Source organism: Pelophylax lessonae, assembly GCF_965119305.1.
Source record: "Pelophylax lessonae genome assembly, chromosome: 4".
NCBI classification, from domain to species: domain Eukaryota; kingdom Metazoa; phylum Chordata; class Amphibia; order Anura; family Ranidae; genus Pelophylax; species Pelophylax lessonae.
In genome coordinates, this window is record NC_138771.1 from 53,325,267 (window position 1) to 53,342,547 (window position 17,281).

General features: G+C 43.0%; 1 protein-coding gene and 1 long non-coding RNA gene across 2 annotated transcripts in view; both read right to left on the reverse strand.

Moving 5' to 3' along the window:
* The window catches only part of LOC309553741, a 162,615-nt gene that overhangs the window by 99,277 nt on the left and 46,057 nt on the right, over window positions 1–17,281 (reverse strand). The gene's annotated exons all lie outside the window — the stretch shown is intronic.
* On the reverse strand, window positions 9,751–10,635 carry LOC309554440 (proteasome subunit beta type-7-like). The gene has a single exon (XM_082256180.1). It carries the CDS (start codon window positions 10,616–10,618, stop codon window positions 9,821–9,823), a length of 798 nt encoding a protein of 265 aa, XP_082112306.1. The 5' UTR covers window positions 10,619–10,635; the 3' UTR covers window positions 9,751–9,820.

Below are 17,281 nucleotides of genomic sequence, written 5' to 3' on the forward strand. Positions count from 1 at the left end.
TTTTGTCCTCAGTGCAGTGGAAAACACTGCCAAACTCTTTTTACTGAACATATTTGCTTAAGACGCCAGGCTTATAGTTTGGGAATATCCAACTCCTGAAAGTTTTTTTGTTAAGCTTCTATGAAAAGACTCAATGGCTGGGAATACCATTCTAATGACATGGGAGCACAGCTTACTTAGAAGATGAAAAGAGACTTGTAGTCTCATAGCAAACCCTTACATTCGTCAAATAAGGAGCCCTAATGATGGGGTGAGAGCCAGTGAATGCCTAAAACAAACTATAGAACAGCTAAAATAAAGCAGCCAGGGGTTTAAGATATATTAAATTACCATGATTAGGAATTTAGGCATAGCTCAGTCCTGTTGGAGAGGCTGGGGGAGACTGAAAGTACAGCTATTCATTTCTGGGGAGAAGGTCACGGGGTCGGAGAGGTTCACAGGACCTGCTCCCATTCTTATGCTAACACATAATGCAGACACTGGGGGCTTACTGGCCTGGAATATATAAATGATTCTGCAATAATCCCGGTCCCTGTGTTTGTGAGAGGACTAGCTCTATAGCTAATTGCAGCTCTGCCTCCTTGTATTACAATCAGCCTTGTTATGATTCCTGTGACAAGTACGCGGTTATTTTTCCCCTGTGGCAATATTATGTGAGCCGGGTCAGGGCGGCCTCAAGATGTAAACGGACTTGGGGCAAAGATCATTCTAGTTGGCTGCAACCACCTGTGTAAAACAAGGTTTAATCTTTACATTTTTACACGTCGGAACACACCAAGGCATCCAACATTTTCGGGAAAATAGCAAGTGTTCATTTATGTTGTAAGTTAACGCCGTAGTAAGCCTGGACCCAACTGGGATAAACATTGTTTGTATAACTTTTTCCGTATTTTACCAAGAATTGTTAAAGCAGAACTAAACTCTCTCAATCAGCATTAACCACTTTAGCCCCGGAGGATTTGGCTGCTCAATGACCAGGCCCTATTTTGCGATTCGGCACTTCGTGATTTTCATGGACGATTGCGCGGTCGTGGGACGCTGTACCCAAACAAAATTTACGGATTTTTTTTCCCCATAAATAGAGCTTTCTTTTGGTGGTATTTGATCACCTCTGCGATTTTTACTTTTTGCGCTATAAACAAAAAAAGAGTGACAATTTTTAAAAAAATTATATTTTTCACATTCCTTTATATGAAATTCTCAAAAAAAAAATGTAAAAATCTAAATTTTTTAAAATTTTAGGCCAATTTATTTTCTGCTACATATTTTTGGTAAAAAAAATCGCAATAAGCGTATTTTGATTGGTTTGCGCAAAAGTTATTTTGTCTACTAACTATGGGAAAGATTTACGTAATTTTTATTGTTTTTTTTAACTAGTATTGGTGGCGATCTGCAATTTGTTTTTGCGGGACTGCGACATTGCGGCGGACAGATCGGACGCCTAACTGACATTTTTGACACTTTTGGGGGTACCAGTGACATTACTACAGTAATCAGTGCTATGAATATGCACTGTTACTGTAAAAATGACACTGGCAGGGAAGGGGTTAACATTACTGGTGATCAAGGGGTTAAGTGTGACCCTCGGGGCGTGATTCGAACTGTCAGGGGGCGTGGCTTGTGAGATCATCACAGAGACATGCGATCTTATATAGCAGGATCACATAGCCTCTGTGATAATCTAAGGGAGAATGACAGATGGCTGTTTTTACATCAGCCGTCTGTCCTTCTCTCTCAGTTGCGGGAGATTGCGAGTGGCCAGCGCTCCGCTGGTCACACACGCTATCTCCCCGACTGACGAGCGGGGGCGGGAGCCCTCTAGAGTCTCCTGAGCGAGCGACGTAGTACTACGTCACTTTGACCAGGAGCGGCCACCTGCTGCAGTAAAACTGCGGCGGGCGGTGGCTATGTGTTTAACTATTTTTAATCCTTAGACTGCTAGCATTAATAAATATATAGGAAGGTATATTATATTTACTTGTTTTAAATTTTTTTTTTACATTTCCTTAGTTGTTTCCTGGTTTCTAGGCAAGTCCCCCAAACTATTTTTTATTTAACCACTTAAAGCTGAGTTCCACCCAAAAGTGGAACTTCCGCTCATTTGCTTCTCCCCCCCCCCCCCTACGGTGCCACATTTGGCACCTTTCAGGAGGGAGGGGGGAACGGGTACCTGTTTTTGACAGGTACCCTTCCCCACTTCCGGGAGACGGCGCTGCGGCGCTGTCCCTCAGAAATTTGGCCCCCTCCTCCTTCCCCCGCCGCCGAGCCAATCCAAATGCACAGCGCGCTTCACGCATGCGCATTAGGGATCCGCCCGTGAAGCCGCAAGGCTTCACTGCTGGGTTCCACTACCGGTAATGGCGGCGGCAGCACCCGACAGCCGATGGAAACATCAGCTGCGGTGCCGACATCGCTTGAACTCCAGGAAAGGTAAGTATCCTAATATTAAAAGTCAGCAGCTACACATGTGTATGTGTAGCTGCTGACTTTTAATTTTTGGAGGGGGAGGGGGTGAGGCTGGAACACCGCTTTAAGGACTGCCCGCCGCAGTTATACTGCGGCCGGCGGCCCCTCCTGCGCTAACCGACGTAGGTATACTTCCGTCACACGCCTGCCTGCAGCTAGGGGGCGAGCGCTCTGCCGGCGGCGCGCTCCCGCCCTCACTCAGCAGCGGGGACTCCAATGCACAGGGTAGGCGTCTCTAATTGCCGCCAGGCACCTGCGATTGTTCCCTGCTGAGAGAGAAGAACGGTCAGATCTTGTAAACACAGCTGACCGTTCTTCTCTCTGGAATGATCACAGAGCTCCTGTAATCCTTCTATATAGGATCACATGTCTCTATAATAATTTCACAAGCCAGGCCCCCCCCCCACAGTTAGAATCACTCCCCTAGGCTCACATTTAACCCCTTGATCACCCACTGTGTTAACCCCTTCCCTGCCAATGTCATTAATACAGTAACAGTGCATATTTTTAGCACTGATTACTGTAGTAATGTCACTGGTCCCCCTACAAGTGTCAAAAATGTCAGTCGCTCTTTTTTTGTTTATAGCGCAAAAAATAAAAATCACACAGTTGATCAAATACCACCAAAAGAAAGCTCTATTTGTGGGGAAAAAAGAACGTAAAATAATTTGGGTACAGTGTTGCATGACCGCGCAATTGTCTGTAAAAGTAACGCAGTGCCGAATTGCAAAACAGAGCCTGGTCATTAAGGGGGCAAATCCTTCTGGTCCAGAAGTGGTTAAGGTCCTGCAGCAGGACCCTTTTACAAGTTCTGCAGTGGGCCCCCTTCCTGCCATCTTGGGGCCTCCCCAGGGTGGTGGAATGCCAGTTACAAGTCTGACCTTTGCGATCCTGGAAGTTCCCCCACTGGTGTCAGTAGTTTTTATTTTTGGGTATTTTAATTGTATTTTTTTTTATCATTTTATTTTATTTCTTTAAAATGTCGCTGACTATGACTCTGTCCATTCAAAAAAGGAAGGAGCTGGTAAATTACATATTTACCGACCCCTTCCTGGTTCTCTATTGTGACACATCCCCTGCAGCAGCCGGCAGGAGGGGGGGAGGGAGCACAGTGGTGGGGGGGAGGGAGCACAGTGGGGGGGAGGGGAGGGAGCACAGTGAGGGGGGCAGCACAGGGACCAGGGAAGCACACAGGGTCCCAGAGACAGCAGAACACAAGTGAACTGGATAGGAGGAGAGGTGGGGGCAGCATACAGAGGAACCAATCTCCTCCATTTTCCTCCTGCAGCTACAGGAGGAAAAAGGAGGACAGTGATTTCTCTACATGCTGACCCCGCTGCCCCTCCTACCCAGGTGTACAGACGAGCTGCACAGGCCCCCTGGGGCATGGGGCCGGTTGCAATTGCAAACCGTGCAACCCCTGTAGTTACGCCCCTTCTGTTTGGACTTGAGTGGACTGAAGGGACCACCTAGTGTGGACAGAGACTGTGACTGTGACTTGTGTCATGTCGGTGAGGTATCATCTGTGCTGCTACACACTGCTGTCAGTGTCATTGTGAGATTCAGATTCATGTGTGTGTCTGACCATTCTTAATTCTTGCCCCCCTGAGTCCTGTCCCTAAACTATTTACTTACTATGTATTTTAAAAGTAAAAAAAAGAAATGTTTCTTGCATTAATATCTACCTTAAATCACATTTCTAATTGCATATTGTGCTTGTTTGTAGCTTAAATACTGAAATGTGCACTTAAAACCAATAGTTTGTATTGAAATGTCAATAAAAACTTGGCTGTGCCAGTAAATTTTGGGTGTCATGTCAGTATATGTCAATCTAGTAGGTTGGCAACACTGGGCAGGTTGTCTACTCTTGGTTAGTTACTATACTGGCTGCCAGTTGGGAAGAAGGGGTTAGTTACATAGTTACATAGTAGGTGAGGTTGAATAAAGACAATAGTCCATCCAGTTCAACCTGTGTAGGTGTGTGTGGCTGTAATTATCTCTCATACCCCAGAATGTTCTGATTCTTGAGATGTACGTCTAAGAGTCTTTTGAAAGCCACCATACTTCCCGCAGAAACCACCTCTTGTGGTAGAGAATTCCACAATCTTGTAGCCCTAACAGTAAAGAACCCCCCTCGTTGCCTGAGGTTAAAACGCTTCTCCTCTAATTGCATTGTATGCATCTCTAGTCCTCATGCAATCTTTCAAACTGAATAGCTTTTTTTCTATGCTGAGATCACCATTGAGATATTTATAAATTGCTATCATGTCCCCTCTCAGGCGTCTCTTCTCCAGGGAGAATAAATCAAGCGATTGCAGACGCTCTTCATAATTAAGGTCCTCCAATCCCCTAATTAAAATGAGTTCTCATGCCTCCTAGGACATGAACACCTTTTTTTGAAGCTATCACTCGTTTGGATTTTTCCCAAAGATGTTACGCCTGCACAGGTACCCCGAGGCAGCCACAGGTAACCACTTCAGCTCCGGAAGGTTTTACCCCCTTAATGACCAGGCAAGCTGTTGCGATACGGCACTGTGTTACTTTTAAGTGCCGGTTCACTGTTCTGCGATGCGGGAACGCTGCGAATATACAGCGTGTTCCCGCATCACATCCGCAGCACAGGCAGTTCACACTGCCATATGCGATACGCTGGGGGTGAAAATTAAAAGTTAACGACACCCCCAGATCAGATCGCATATTGCAGTGCGATCTGAAAGTTCACACAGAATCGGATCGCACTAGTCCTGTGCGAGTTGGGTGCGATTGCTGTGCGAATTCAGCCATACAAACTGTATGGCTGAATTTGCACCGCATAGAGATCGCATGTAATTTTTGGAGCAGTGCGCTCCGAATTACATGCGATCTCTGTGATCACAGAAATGCGAACCGGCTCTTACTGACAATTGCGTGGTGGTGCGACGCTGAACCCAAATAAAATGTACGTCCTTTTTTCCCCCACAAATAGAGCTTTCTTTTGGTGGTATTTGATCACCTTCACGGTTTTTATTTTTTACACTATAAACAAAAAAAGAGTGACAATTCTAAAAAAAAAAAAAAAAACAAGCAATATTTTTTTACTTTCTGCTATAAAACATATCCAATAAAAAAAATAAAAAATCTATTTTTTTCAATTTAGGCCAATATGTATTCTGCCACATATTTTTGGTAAATAAGTGTATATTTTGATTGTTTTGAGCAAAATTTATCACGTCCACAAACTAGGGGATAGATTTATATAATTTTATTTATTTATTTTTTTACTAGTAATTGCGGCGATCAGCGATTGTTAGCGGGACTGCGACATTGCAGCGGACAGATCGGACCCCTAACTGACACTTTTGACACTTCTGAGGGGACCAGTGACATTACTACAGTAATCAGTTCTAAAAATATGCACTGTTACTGTGCTAAAGACACTGGCAAAGAAGGAGTTAACACCAGGGGCAATCAAAGGCTTAAATGTGCTGGTAGGAAGTGCTTTCCAACTGTGTGGGGGATGTACTCAATAGATGAACACAGAGACCTGTGTTCCTAAATAGTAGGAACACAGGTTCCCTGTGTTCATCTGTGACAGTCTCAGGACTTGTTTACATAGGCAGACCGCGTTCTGTCTCCATAGGGAGCAATCGTGGGTGCCGTACCCCCTGATTGGCTCCTCCTCCAAGCAGCATGTGTAGCTCATCTCTGAGCTAGGGGACTGCCTTAAAGAGGCAGTAAACTCTTCCTTTTCTTTTTTTCTTTTTTTTTTTTTCCCTGCAAAGTAAATGCATAATGTGCTAGCACATTATGTGACACTTACCTGCAACGAAGCCCACGTTGTCCCCGCTGCCGGCCGCATCCATCTTCGGTCCTCTTCCTTCCGGGTCTGTGGACTCTGGCTGTATTACTGGCTGGAGCTGCGTGACGTCACTCCGGCGCATGCGCGCGGGAGCCGACGGTCACGGCACAGGGCTCTAAAGAAACGGCACGGGCCGATGATGTCATTGACTGCATGCAATGCAAATTTTTCCTAAATGTTGCAAGTTTAGGAGATATTTACAGTACCTATAGTTAAGCCTTATTAAAGGCCTACCTATAGGTAAAAGTCAGAAAAATGTGGGTTTACAACCACTTTAATGTTTGACTTTTCAGATGACCGTGGCCTTCGCTTGGACCCGGGCATTATTGAGCAAGGTGTTACCCCTGTGCTGGGACGAGTGACCCCATTCGTCATTTAGTGAAGAACCCACCTCGGGGTAGGCCTCCTATGTGACCCACACTTGACGCCCAATTAACGGAGAACATTGAGGAAAGTTCTTACCCTACAGCCTCACTGTATATTTTTACAAATATTCTTGGCCTGAAAAAAATACGTTTTATAAATTACCAAATACAATTAAAATGAATGAATGATTTATTATTTTGAGTTTATGTGTAATTGGCATAATATGATTTAGAACAACAAAGAAAAAAACTTTAGTAAAACGAAGCAAAGAAATTCCAAATAAACGTAGTGACTTTTTTGGTCAGTCTGAGCGTGGCAGGTCCAGGAGGATAAATGGCATCTGCTCCCTCTACCCTGTTGTCTGCCCACATGATCATCTGCGTGTGCTTGTGGTGAAGCTCCAGCAGGAATGATTGATAGAGGCTTCTTCCCTGCATCCGCCCCATGTGATAAACATTGCCAAGGCTTGAGGGGCAAGTCTCATACGGGACGAATGTGATTGACAGCAGCTCCTTTACAGAGTCTCACTGCCCATCTATTATCTTAATACACGAGAAACTTCAACTTACAGGAATGACATGTAGCGCTACCCCTGAAGGAGCCATTGTCATTTAACTGGTTCTTTCCAAAAAAGAATTTAGAAGCAGCCAGGTGAACTACAACACAATATTCACTTTTGGCTCTGTACCCAGTCTAGGGGATGTCTTTTAGGATTTTTATTGCTGAAGAACTTGGGATGGGAGAGGGATGGTATGGGATACTCCAGATTCCATGAAAATTTGCAGGAGGACACTTCACCTTGCTAAGTCTATAGGCAGGAACAAATATATATGGCAGATCTGAGTCCCTTCTTAGAAGCTATTCCACTCAGGAATACTACTGGCTCCTCCACTCAAAGCATACAGCACACAGTTACTAATTCCCTGATCTCAGGTCAGTACTCATAATGTCATAGGATCACTGGCACTCTTCAGATAGCTATGCAGACTATGGTTCTAGTCTAAGGGTTTCCTTACCCTAGGACTGGAGCACACTAAATATTCAGATTGCCCGTTTGCCTTGTTCAACCCTATATGTTCCAGAAGCCTCTGGAAAGCAATCAAACCTGCAACTTGTGAGATCTTAACCACTTGCCGACCGCCGCAAGTACATATACTGCGGCGGTCAGCCCCTCACAGGCAAAGTGACATATATACAGTATACGTCACTAGCCTGTGAGGCTCCGGGGAGCGAGCGCACCCTGCCGGAGGCGCGCTCCCGCTCCCGCTCGGTCACGGACCCCCCCCGCGCGTGTGACCGGTGGACCCAATGTCCGCCGGTCACTCGGCGATCGTCGGTGGAGCGGGAGAAAGGCAGGCGGCTAGTGTAAACAAGCCGCCTGTCATTCTCCCCTGTGTAGAAACAATGATCATATGGTTCTACTATGTAGGACCGTTGATCATTGTTCCTACAGCTCAAGCCACAGCCAATTACAGTTAGAATCACGCCCCTAGGGACACACACCACCCCTCCCTCTCAAATAAAGTTCAGCAGAGCTTTCTGGCTTGCGCCATCCCCTGATCTCACATTGAGGTGGGTGAAAAAACAGTAATGTCACAGAACTGCTTTATATGGCAGCGACAAAAACTGTATGAAGGAACAATCTCATTTTCTGAGGTTCCATATGAAGTTGCTGCCATGAGCTTAACAACGGTTTAAGCCCACCAGATCCCCCCCCCCCCTCCTTACATCAGGGCCCCATTAGAGTCAACTTTACATAAGAATTCTTATCAGAGCACCTTTACTTCAGGATCCTCCTTACATTAGAGCCCCCCTTACATCAAAGTCCCCCTTTCCTGAGGAGACCCTATCAGAGTACTATCTTACCATTAGCCAATGCCAATGCCAGATAAAATCTTGCAGTGGGCCAGATTTGGCACATGAGCCATTGTTTGGAGACCCCTGCATTAAAACAAAGGGATTATGTATTATTTCTCTCTGCTCTGTGACTTTGCTGGATACATACCTCTCTCTTGAGGTTTTATTGGAGCACTTTTTTATGCATAGTAGTACATGTGTTTTCAGACAATTTCAGGAATGAGCCTTTTAATACAATTTAAAACAATGTCTATCATCTAGGCCAGAAATTGTTGACTGGTTCCTTAATCAATTTTAGTAAAAAACTAGAAAAAAAAGTTTGTCGAAACAAACTTTAAGTTGGCTTGAGAAAGCTTGACCAGAAAGTTTGAAAAGTTTAGATCGATCGATCGATAGAAAAGGTTTGAAGATCGATCGATAGAAAGAAAAGGTTTGAAGATCGATCGATAGATAGAAAAGGTTTGAAGATCGATCGATCGATAGAAAAGGTTTGAAGATCGATCGTTCGATAGAATAGGTCGGAAGATCGATCGATCGATCGAAAAGGTTTGAAGATCGATCAGTAGATAGATAGATAGATTAGATGAGTTTGAATGAGTTTACATTGATTAGCATCAAAGCTTCATTGAGTCTAATGGGATTTGGAGCTTGGGTCATCTGAACATCCTGTCAATGAAAGTCTATGGGCATTTTTTGGGTTTTTAATTTTAATTTTTAGGAAAACCGTAACTCAAACCAGTCTGAAAAGATATAGCACACCGAGTCAGAACAGTATGAAGGTCTGTGCCGAGTTTGGAGTATGTAGCTTGAACGGTCTAGGAGGAGTTAGTGTCCAAAAATTTTCCGCTCAGAAAAATAAGAAGAAGAAGAAGAAGAAGAAGAAGAAGAATAATAAGTTTAAATACAATATTAGAAAGTTGGCTTTTGCAAGCCAACTTAATAAACCCAGATTGTATTTGTGTTCTGGTTGTAGACTATATACTTGGTAACCTATGCCTACCCAAAGGCATGAAATGATGGTCAGCTGTCCCAGTCAATAATGGATGGATCAGAAAACAAATTTACCCTGGCTGAGTAAACTGAGAAGAACTGATTTTTTAAAATGGAATGATTGCTGTTTTTTTCTTGTAATACAGTAAACTCCGAGAGTCTTAGACTTTTTTTTTTTTTTTTGACAGTTTAAGTTTTTATTGAATCTCTCAGAAAGGAACAGAGATTTGACATATTACGATTCAGTACAAACAAGGAGTAGGATCTACAACCTTAGGAAGTATCCATAGTTTGAATACTCTCTTACACTACATCCAGGTTGAAATGGGTAATCTTCTCTGACAGAACACCGGTGGTGCCTTTCTTGTAATCTCCAGATCTTACACCTTTCTTGTTTGCCACATTATGAGGGCGTATGTAATCCACCTTATCCTTTGTAATCACACATAAGTCGATGTTGCTACCAGAGCCCAAGTCATTAAAGATCCCAGAAGCTATGGCATCTCGTACCAATTGTTTGGCCTCTTCTTCCTCCAAATCTGGTCTGTAACGGTCTTCAAACACAGCCATTGCAGCCAGGGACCCGGAGCCCATTGTAACATAGGGTAGCCTATCTGTTGATCCATGTGGGTAAATACTATACAGATGAGGGCCTGTACAGTCAACTCCACCAAGCACAAGCGCAGCACCAATGTAGCCTTGATACCTAAACAGCCTTTGCTTCAGCATGCGGTTAGCAGTTGCTACTCTAGCCAAACGTCCTGTAGAGAGAGAATGCAGCTCTATGTTGAAAGAGATCATCTGGGTGGCCATTTCTGTATCAGCTGCTGTCCCGGCACCACAACAATAGACATTCTGAGCTATGTAGTGGATTTTTGAACAGTTCTTGTCAGCTACAACCATTCCTTCCGTCGCTCTTGTGTCAGCACCAAGTATTACCCCATCCTTGAATACAACTCCAGCAATCGTGGTGCCGGTTTTGCGAGCTGCAGGGAGCTTGTGTCCTTTCTGTATGAACTCCTTTTCCAGAAGAGCATTTCGCCTGCAGTTCCCGAACTGAAACCCGCCGACGGGAGCAAAGCGCACAGTCACGTCTGCCATCTTTCCTGAGAGTAAAATGACTTTTAAGGCCCGTACACACGAGTGGAATTTCGGCCGTGAATTTTCGTACGACGACCGATCTAACGATTTTCGGATTGTTAGTATGATGCTTCCGACAACAGACTCCGACTTTTCGGCCAAAAAAATCCTGGTGTGCAGGCTATAAAATTTTTGTCGACCATCAAAACACGTCCGATTTTCGTCTCATTAGTACAGATTTCGATGGGGAAAAATCTTATGAGCAAGACTAGGCATGCTCAGAGATGAAAGAACACAAAGAAAGCAATCCAACACATGACGTCACTTCTGAGGTAGAATTCTGCCGTACGGGAAAATTTGTGTGCAGTCTAGAGCACATTCCAACCAACAGACACCACTCTGGACAAAAGACAGACAACTGGTCGGCAGAAATTCGTTGCATGTATACGAGGCTTTAGACTTAGTTCCTCCTGCACAATTTGGTGCATTGGGCAGTAAGTGCTTTTTATGTAATACTGTCAGCTGCGACCAATTCAACCTCATCCAATGGGACCTCGATAGCTTACAGGTCTGTTTTATAGATGGACCACCATGTTGTTGGTGGTCATCCTTGTTTCTTCTATCTTCTAGGTATCTGCTGCATGCACACACATGCATAACTGTTTTTTCCATGATCGGAATGGTTTTGCCGTGACGGAAACTTCTGGCATCTCATGTGCATTACTGGCTAATGGTCCTTGGTGGATCAATAATCTTCTATTGGTCATATGGTTTCCTAGACAATTAGCAAAATTTAATATGTGGGGGCATTAGGAACTTTATATTAAAGCTGTGTTTTTATGTGACTGGTCATTGGCTGTATCTGGTTTTTTGATCAGATTTGTCCTGCCAATCAATTTAGAAAACCTTTCATGAATGGGTGATCCTGAAGCTGCCCACACATAAACCAATTACTACAATAGGTATCTACTTTTAAAGTGCCACTAAACCCACATCATACAAAACTATCAATAAATGCTGTATTGCATGCTGTTCATGCTAACTTTAAAAGGACTGCAGGACCAGATATGCCGGAACCTGCCTGTCTAACCGGACTTTAAGGGACTTTTATAAAATATAATCTTTATTGTACAAAATACATAATACCAGAGACAAAAAAAGCCTAAAATTGATAAACAAATAAATGTTGCAAATACACTCTACTTAGGTACTGGATGACTTAACAATATAGATATCAAGGTATATAATAAGGTAAAGTCTGGGGGCAGGCATAGGGGCAATAATAATAATTATTGAGGGATATATTAACTTACAGGTTGTGCCCTTACTGTTCTGCCCTGGACCAGTTCCTGCTGCTGGCGGTAGGTCCTGGTGCCCCTATGCCCATCCCTAGGCAGTACCTTATTGGATTTTCACTATCCACTGCAATATTGTAAGCATGGTAATTGATTAAAGTAATAATATGGCTAAATGATACATTGTATGGATATTCACATTCTTTGTTTCTATATAATATCTATTGTTGTTCTGCTTTACCATATCGGGTCCTGAAGAAGCTGTGTTATAGGTGAAACGTTGACCTGGTAGATCAGGTTACCGGAAGGATAAATTCCTACAAGTGCTGTCATATACCTTGATATCCATATTGTTGAGTCTACCAGTGCCTAAAAAGAGTTTATTTGCAACATTTATTATAGATTAACTTTAGGCTCTTTTGCATCTGTTGTCATGTATTTTGTACATTAAGGATGATATTTTATAAATTTGAGGTCTCCTATGCTGAGCCTTTAAAGTACAGTTAGATAGGCAGCTTTTGGCATATCTGGTTCTGCAGTCCTTTTGTATGTTTCGGATGTGGCTCGAGCCAAAACAGAATTTTCTATTCATACTAACTCAGCCGCTATGAGATTTGTTTTCTGTATTCTGCAAAGAAAACTGGTTGATCCTGCTTATCTATATCCCCACTTTCTGTTCATGCCCCCAGTTCAGCTATAAATTTTGCAGCTGTGGTGGCAGCTTTGCACATGCTCAGTTTTCAGTGAGTCCCTATTGCATCTGAGCAGCCCATGTGACTAAAGAGTCATACATGTGGGCGTATACATGGTGGTAAATGACAGCCCACTGCCTCCCTCCTCCTCCTCCATGCCCACTAACCAGCTAAACACAATGGGGTGGAATATATCATGTAGATTATTGGAGGCTTTACCTCCCTCTTATTCTAAGACACAGGCTGGAGGGGTGTGACACAGACTGTGACTGGCATAAATCTGCCCACACCATGTTATTGCCAAAAAATAATAAAGATTTGATTTTAACTCTATATATGTATGACAATTTAACATGTGACTGGAGCCCATTAATCTACCAGCATGTCTTTGGAGTGTGGGAGGAAACCAGAGTACCCGGAAGAAACCCATGCAGGCACAGGGAGAGCATGCAAACTCCAGGCAGGTAGTGTTGTGGTTGGGATTATGAACCAGTGGCCCTTTTTCTGCTTGGTGAAAGTGCTAACCACTACACCACGGTGCCGCCACCATATTAACACAACACAGTCACCAACCAGTGACACACTAGTTACTAAATGTGCAACTGGGTCTGATTTATTTAGAAACTGTAGTGAAGATATTACTTCTACAAATCAGATTATTCGTTTCATTTTTATATTGAAGAAAACATCATGGTCACAATGCTAAATCTATTCTGCCGTCTCCCTGACCAATAGAGAGGGATGGAGTTGGAGGGGACAGTCAAGGTAATTGCTATTCTTATTTAAAAATAAATAAATAATAATAATCATAATGTCTAAATGTTGGAACTTTCAAAGATGAACAGGCAGCTTAAACTGACCCTGTCACTTTCTGGAGGTTTACTTTATCAATAACCCTTTCTTCTTCCAGCAAGGAAAAATAAAGCGGACCTGATGCTTTCTGCATAGGTTAATGCTGTGGCCCACTGAAAAAGGAAAGTATGAATACTCACTTTTCTGGTGGAAAAGGTGCCTCTGCTATCCAACACTTCAAGATACACTATATTACCAAAAGTATTAGGACGCCTGCCTTTACACGCACATGAACTTTAATGGCATCCCAGTCTTAGTCCGTAGGGTTCAATATTGAGTTGGCCCACCCTTTACAGCTATAACAGCTTCAACTCTTCTGGGAAGGCTGTCCACAAGGTTTAGGAGTGTGTCTATGGGAATGTTTGACCATTCTTCCAGAAGGGCATTTGTGAAGTCAGGCACTGATGTAGACGAGAAGGCCTGGCTTGGAGTCTCCGCTCTAATTCATCGCAAAGGTGTTCTATCAGGTTGAGGTCTGGACTCTGTGCAGACCAGTTAAGGTCCTCCACCCCAAACTCTCTCATTTATGTCTTTATGGACCTTGTTTTGTGCACTGGTGCGCAGTCATGTTAGAACAAGAATGGCTAACCCCAAACTGTTCCCAGAAAGCTGGGAGCATGAAATTGTCCAAAATGTCTTAGGGCTGATGCCTTAAGAGTTTCCTTCACTGGAACTAAGGGGCCAAACCCAACCCCTAAAAAAAAAAAACCCACATCATAATCCCCCATCCACTAAATGATTTGGACCAGTGCACAAAACAAGGTCCATAAAGACATGGATGAGCGAGTTTTGGGTGGAGGAACGTAACTGACCTGCACAGAATCTTGACCATGACCCAATGGAAATACCCATGGGATGAATTAGAGCAGAGACTGCAAGCCAGGCCTTCTCTTCCACATCAGTGCCTGGCTTCACAAATGCGCTTCTGGAAGAATAGTCAAACATTCAAATAGACACACTCCTAAACCTTGTGGACAGCCTTCCCAGAAGAGTTGAAGCTGTTATAGCTACAACTGGTGGGCTAACTCAATATTGAACCCTACGGAATAAAACTGGGATGCCATTAAAGTTCATGTGTGTATAAAAGCAGGCATCCCAATACTTTTGGTAATATGGTGTATGTAGGATAGTAGATCCCTTGATGGCAGCTGTGGTTCCTCCCACTGACCCCAATGCTACTACTATATTCTGTAGAAAAGAACCACAGTGGTGGCCAATTGACCTTGCTGGCAGAGGAAACAGAATATCTATTAACTAAAGCTGACATAATTCACACATGTGATGAATAAATATATAAGCTAAGGTTACCACATGTCAAAAGGATTAGTAAATCCAGAGATATAGTCAACAGGCAGTGGGGGTGATTTGGGGGGTGATTTTGGTGAAATAGATCTTGCTGCATAACTCTAGATTTAGCTAATTGAGATACTTAGGCGAAATTTGCTTGCAGAGAAAAACACCTACATTTTCCTTTATTTATTTAAAGTGAAATTAAACTTGCAATTTAGAAAAACTCCTGACAGCCAGGGTTTTTTATAACAGAAGAGACCCTAGTGGTCTCTCTTCTATCATAAATACTTCTCCCAGCGGTAACATACAATAAGCCGTGCTGGCACAGCTCAAACTGCATTTATGGCACCTATCTGTGTGGAGATGATGTGACTCCCATGCACATGTGCAGGAGTGACATCATCATGGCCCAGCCATTCAAGCAGCCGAACAGAGCGCACCCTAAAGAAGACCAGGTGAAGATGGGAGCGACCGGGACCAGCTGGAGCGCTGACATTGCAGCATGGAGGGCTCTGTTTGACAGGTAAGTTTGTCATAATGTGCTAATATGCTGGAGGTCTGATAAAAAAATAAATTGTGATCTTAAATTTCACTTAAGAAGATGTTTCCTTGGGTTGGGTGTGTATTGAGAAGGATCTATTTCATTTAGTGTTCTTTGTTTTTTATTTTTTTTGTGTTTTTGATTGTTTCCAGCATATAAGACGACTGGGCGTATAAGACGACCCCCTCTACTTTTCAAGGTAAAACATAGGTTTCGGGCTATACTCACCATATAAGACTACCCCCATTCCGAAGCAAAGCAAGGCAACACCATATACCATATATGCCAAGCATAAAAATCCAAAGGTAATTAAGTAAGTGTAATCGCTGGCTGTCTGTGCCCTATTCATCTGCAAGGTACCGTAAGTACCGTAAATGTTTTCTCTTATAAATCTCCAAGGTATTGTAAGTAAGTATTACCGGTAGATGTATAATCTCTCAAGGCGTTGGCTGTGTAGGAATCCTGTACCGGTATACCGCATGTACCGTAGCTTTAGCTGCATACAGTATACCGCACTGAGCCAATCACGGTGAGCGTTGTATTCTATTAGTAAATACAAACCCTGCTCGGATTGGCGGAGTTAGAGAGAGTAACATCATCCCGCCTCTCTGACTCTGCCAATCCGAGCCGGGTTTGCATTCAATAATAGAATACATCGCTCACCGTGATTGGCTCAGTGTGGTATACTACGTAGCCGAAGCTATGGTACAGTATGCCGGTACAAGATTCCCACACAGCCAGCGCCTTGAGAAGATTATACATCTACCGGTAATACTTTTATTTACAATACCTTTTTAAAAAAGAATACATTTACGGTACTTACGGTACCTTGCTGATGAGTAGGGCACAGACAGCCAGGGCTTTCATAGATTACACTTAATTACCTTTGGGATTTTTATACTCGGCGTATAAGACAACCCCCCCCATTTTTAGGGGATTTTTTTGAGTTTCTAAAGTCATCTTATACGCCGGAAAATACGCTATTTATGTTCTCTTAAATATTTTCTATTACTTTTTTCTCTGACTTTTGTGTCTTTTTGTGAAAAAAAAGTACATAATGAAGAGGTTGTTTTGGGGACAAGAAGAGGACCAAGATTGTGTAAAGAAGCCTCCTCTATCTTCAATTATTTAAGGCCTATTTTACCATTAAAAGCAAACAAACGCCACCCTAATGTCATCTTTCCTATTCAATGAATTTCACCAAAATTGCAGGATGCCATCAAAATCTCCAAAAATAAGCTCTCAATTTGTTTCACCTCTAATAGAAAGCTGAAGTTAAAGACAAGACTTAACCACTTAAGCCCCGGAAGATTTTACCCCCTTCCTGACCAGGGGGTTTTTTCGTGATTTTTTACTACGTGACTTTGACGGACAATTGCGCGGTCGCGCGACACTATACCTAAAAGAATTTCACGTCCTTTTTTTCCCACAAACAGAGCTTTCTTTTGGTGGTATTTGATCACCTGTGCGATTTTTTTATCATGCGCTATAAACAAAAAAAGAGCGTAATTTTTGCAAAAATAACAATATTTTTCACTTTTTTTTATATGTAATTCCCCCAAAAAAATGTAAAAATCAAAATTTTTTAACATTTTCGGCCAAATTGTTTTACGCTACATATGTTTGGTAAAAAAAATCGCAAAAAGCGTATTTTGATTGGTTTGCGCAAAAGTTATCGCGTTTACTAACAAAGGGAAAGATTTTTGTCATTTTAACGAGTAATGGCGGCGATCTGCGATTTTTTTTGCGGTACTGCGACATTGCGGCGGACAGATCGGACCCTTGACTGACATTTTTGACACTTTTGGGGGTACCAGTGACATTACTGCAGTAATCAGTGCTATATATATGCACTGTTACTGCAAAAATGACACTGGCAGGGAAGGGGTTAACTGTATTGGACAGGGAGGGGTTAAGTGTGTCCTAGGGGCGTGATTCTAACTGTAGGGGGACAGGTCTCCTAGTGTAAAAACAAAGATCAACGGTTCTACATAGTAGAACCGTCTGATCTTCA

Bases quoted from the DNA above. Each gene is read 5' to 3' on its own strand.
- LOC309554440 (XM_082256180.1), bottom strand. From the start codon at position 10,618: ATGGCAGACGTGACTGTGCGCTTTGCTCCCGTCGGCGGGTTTCAGTTC.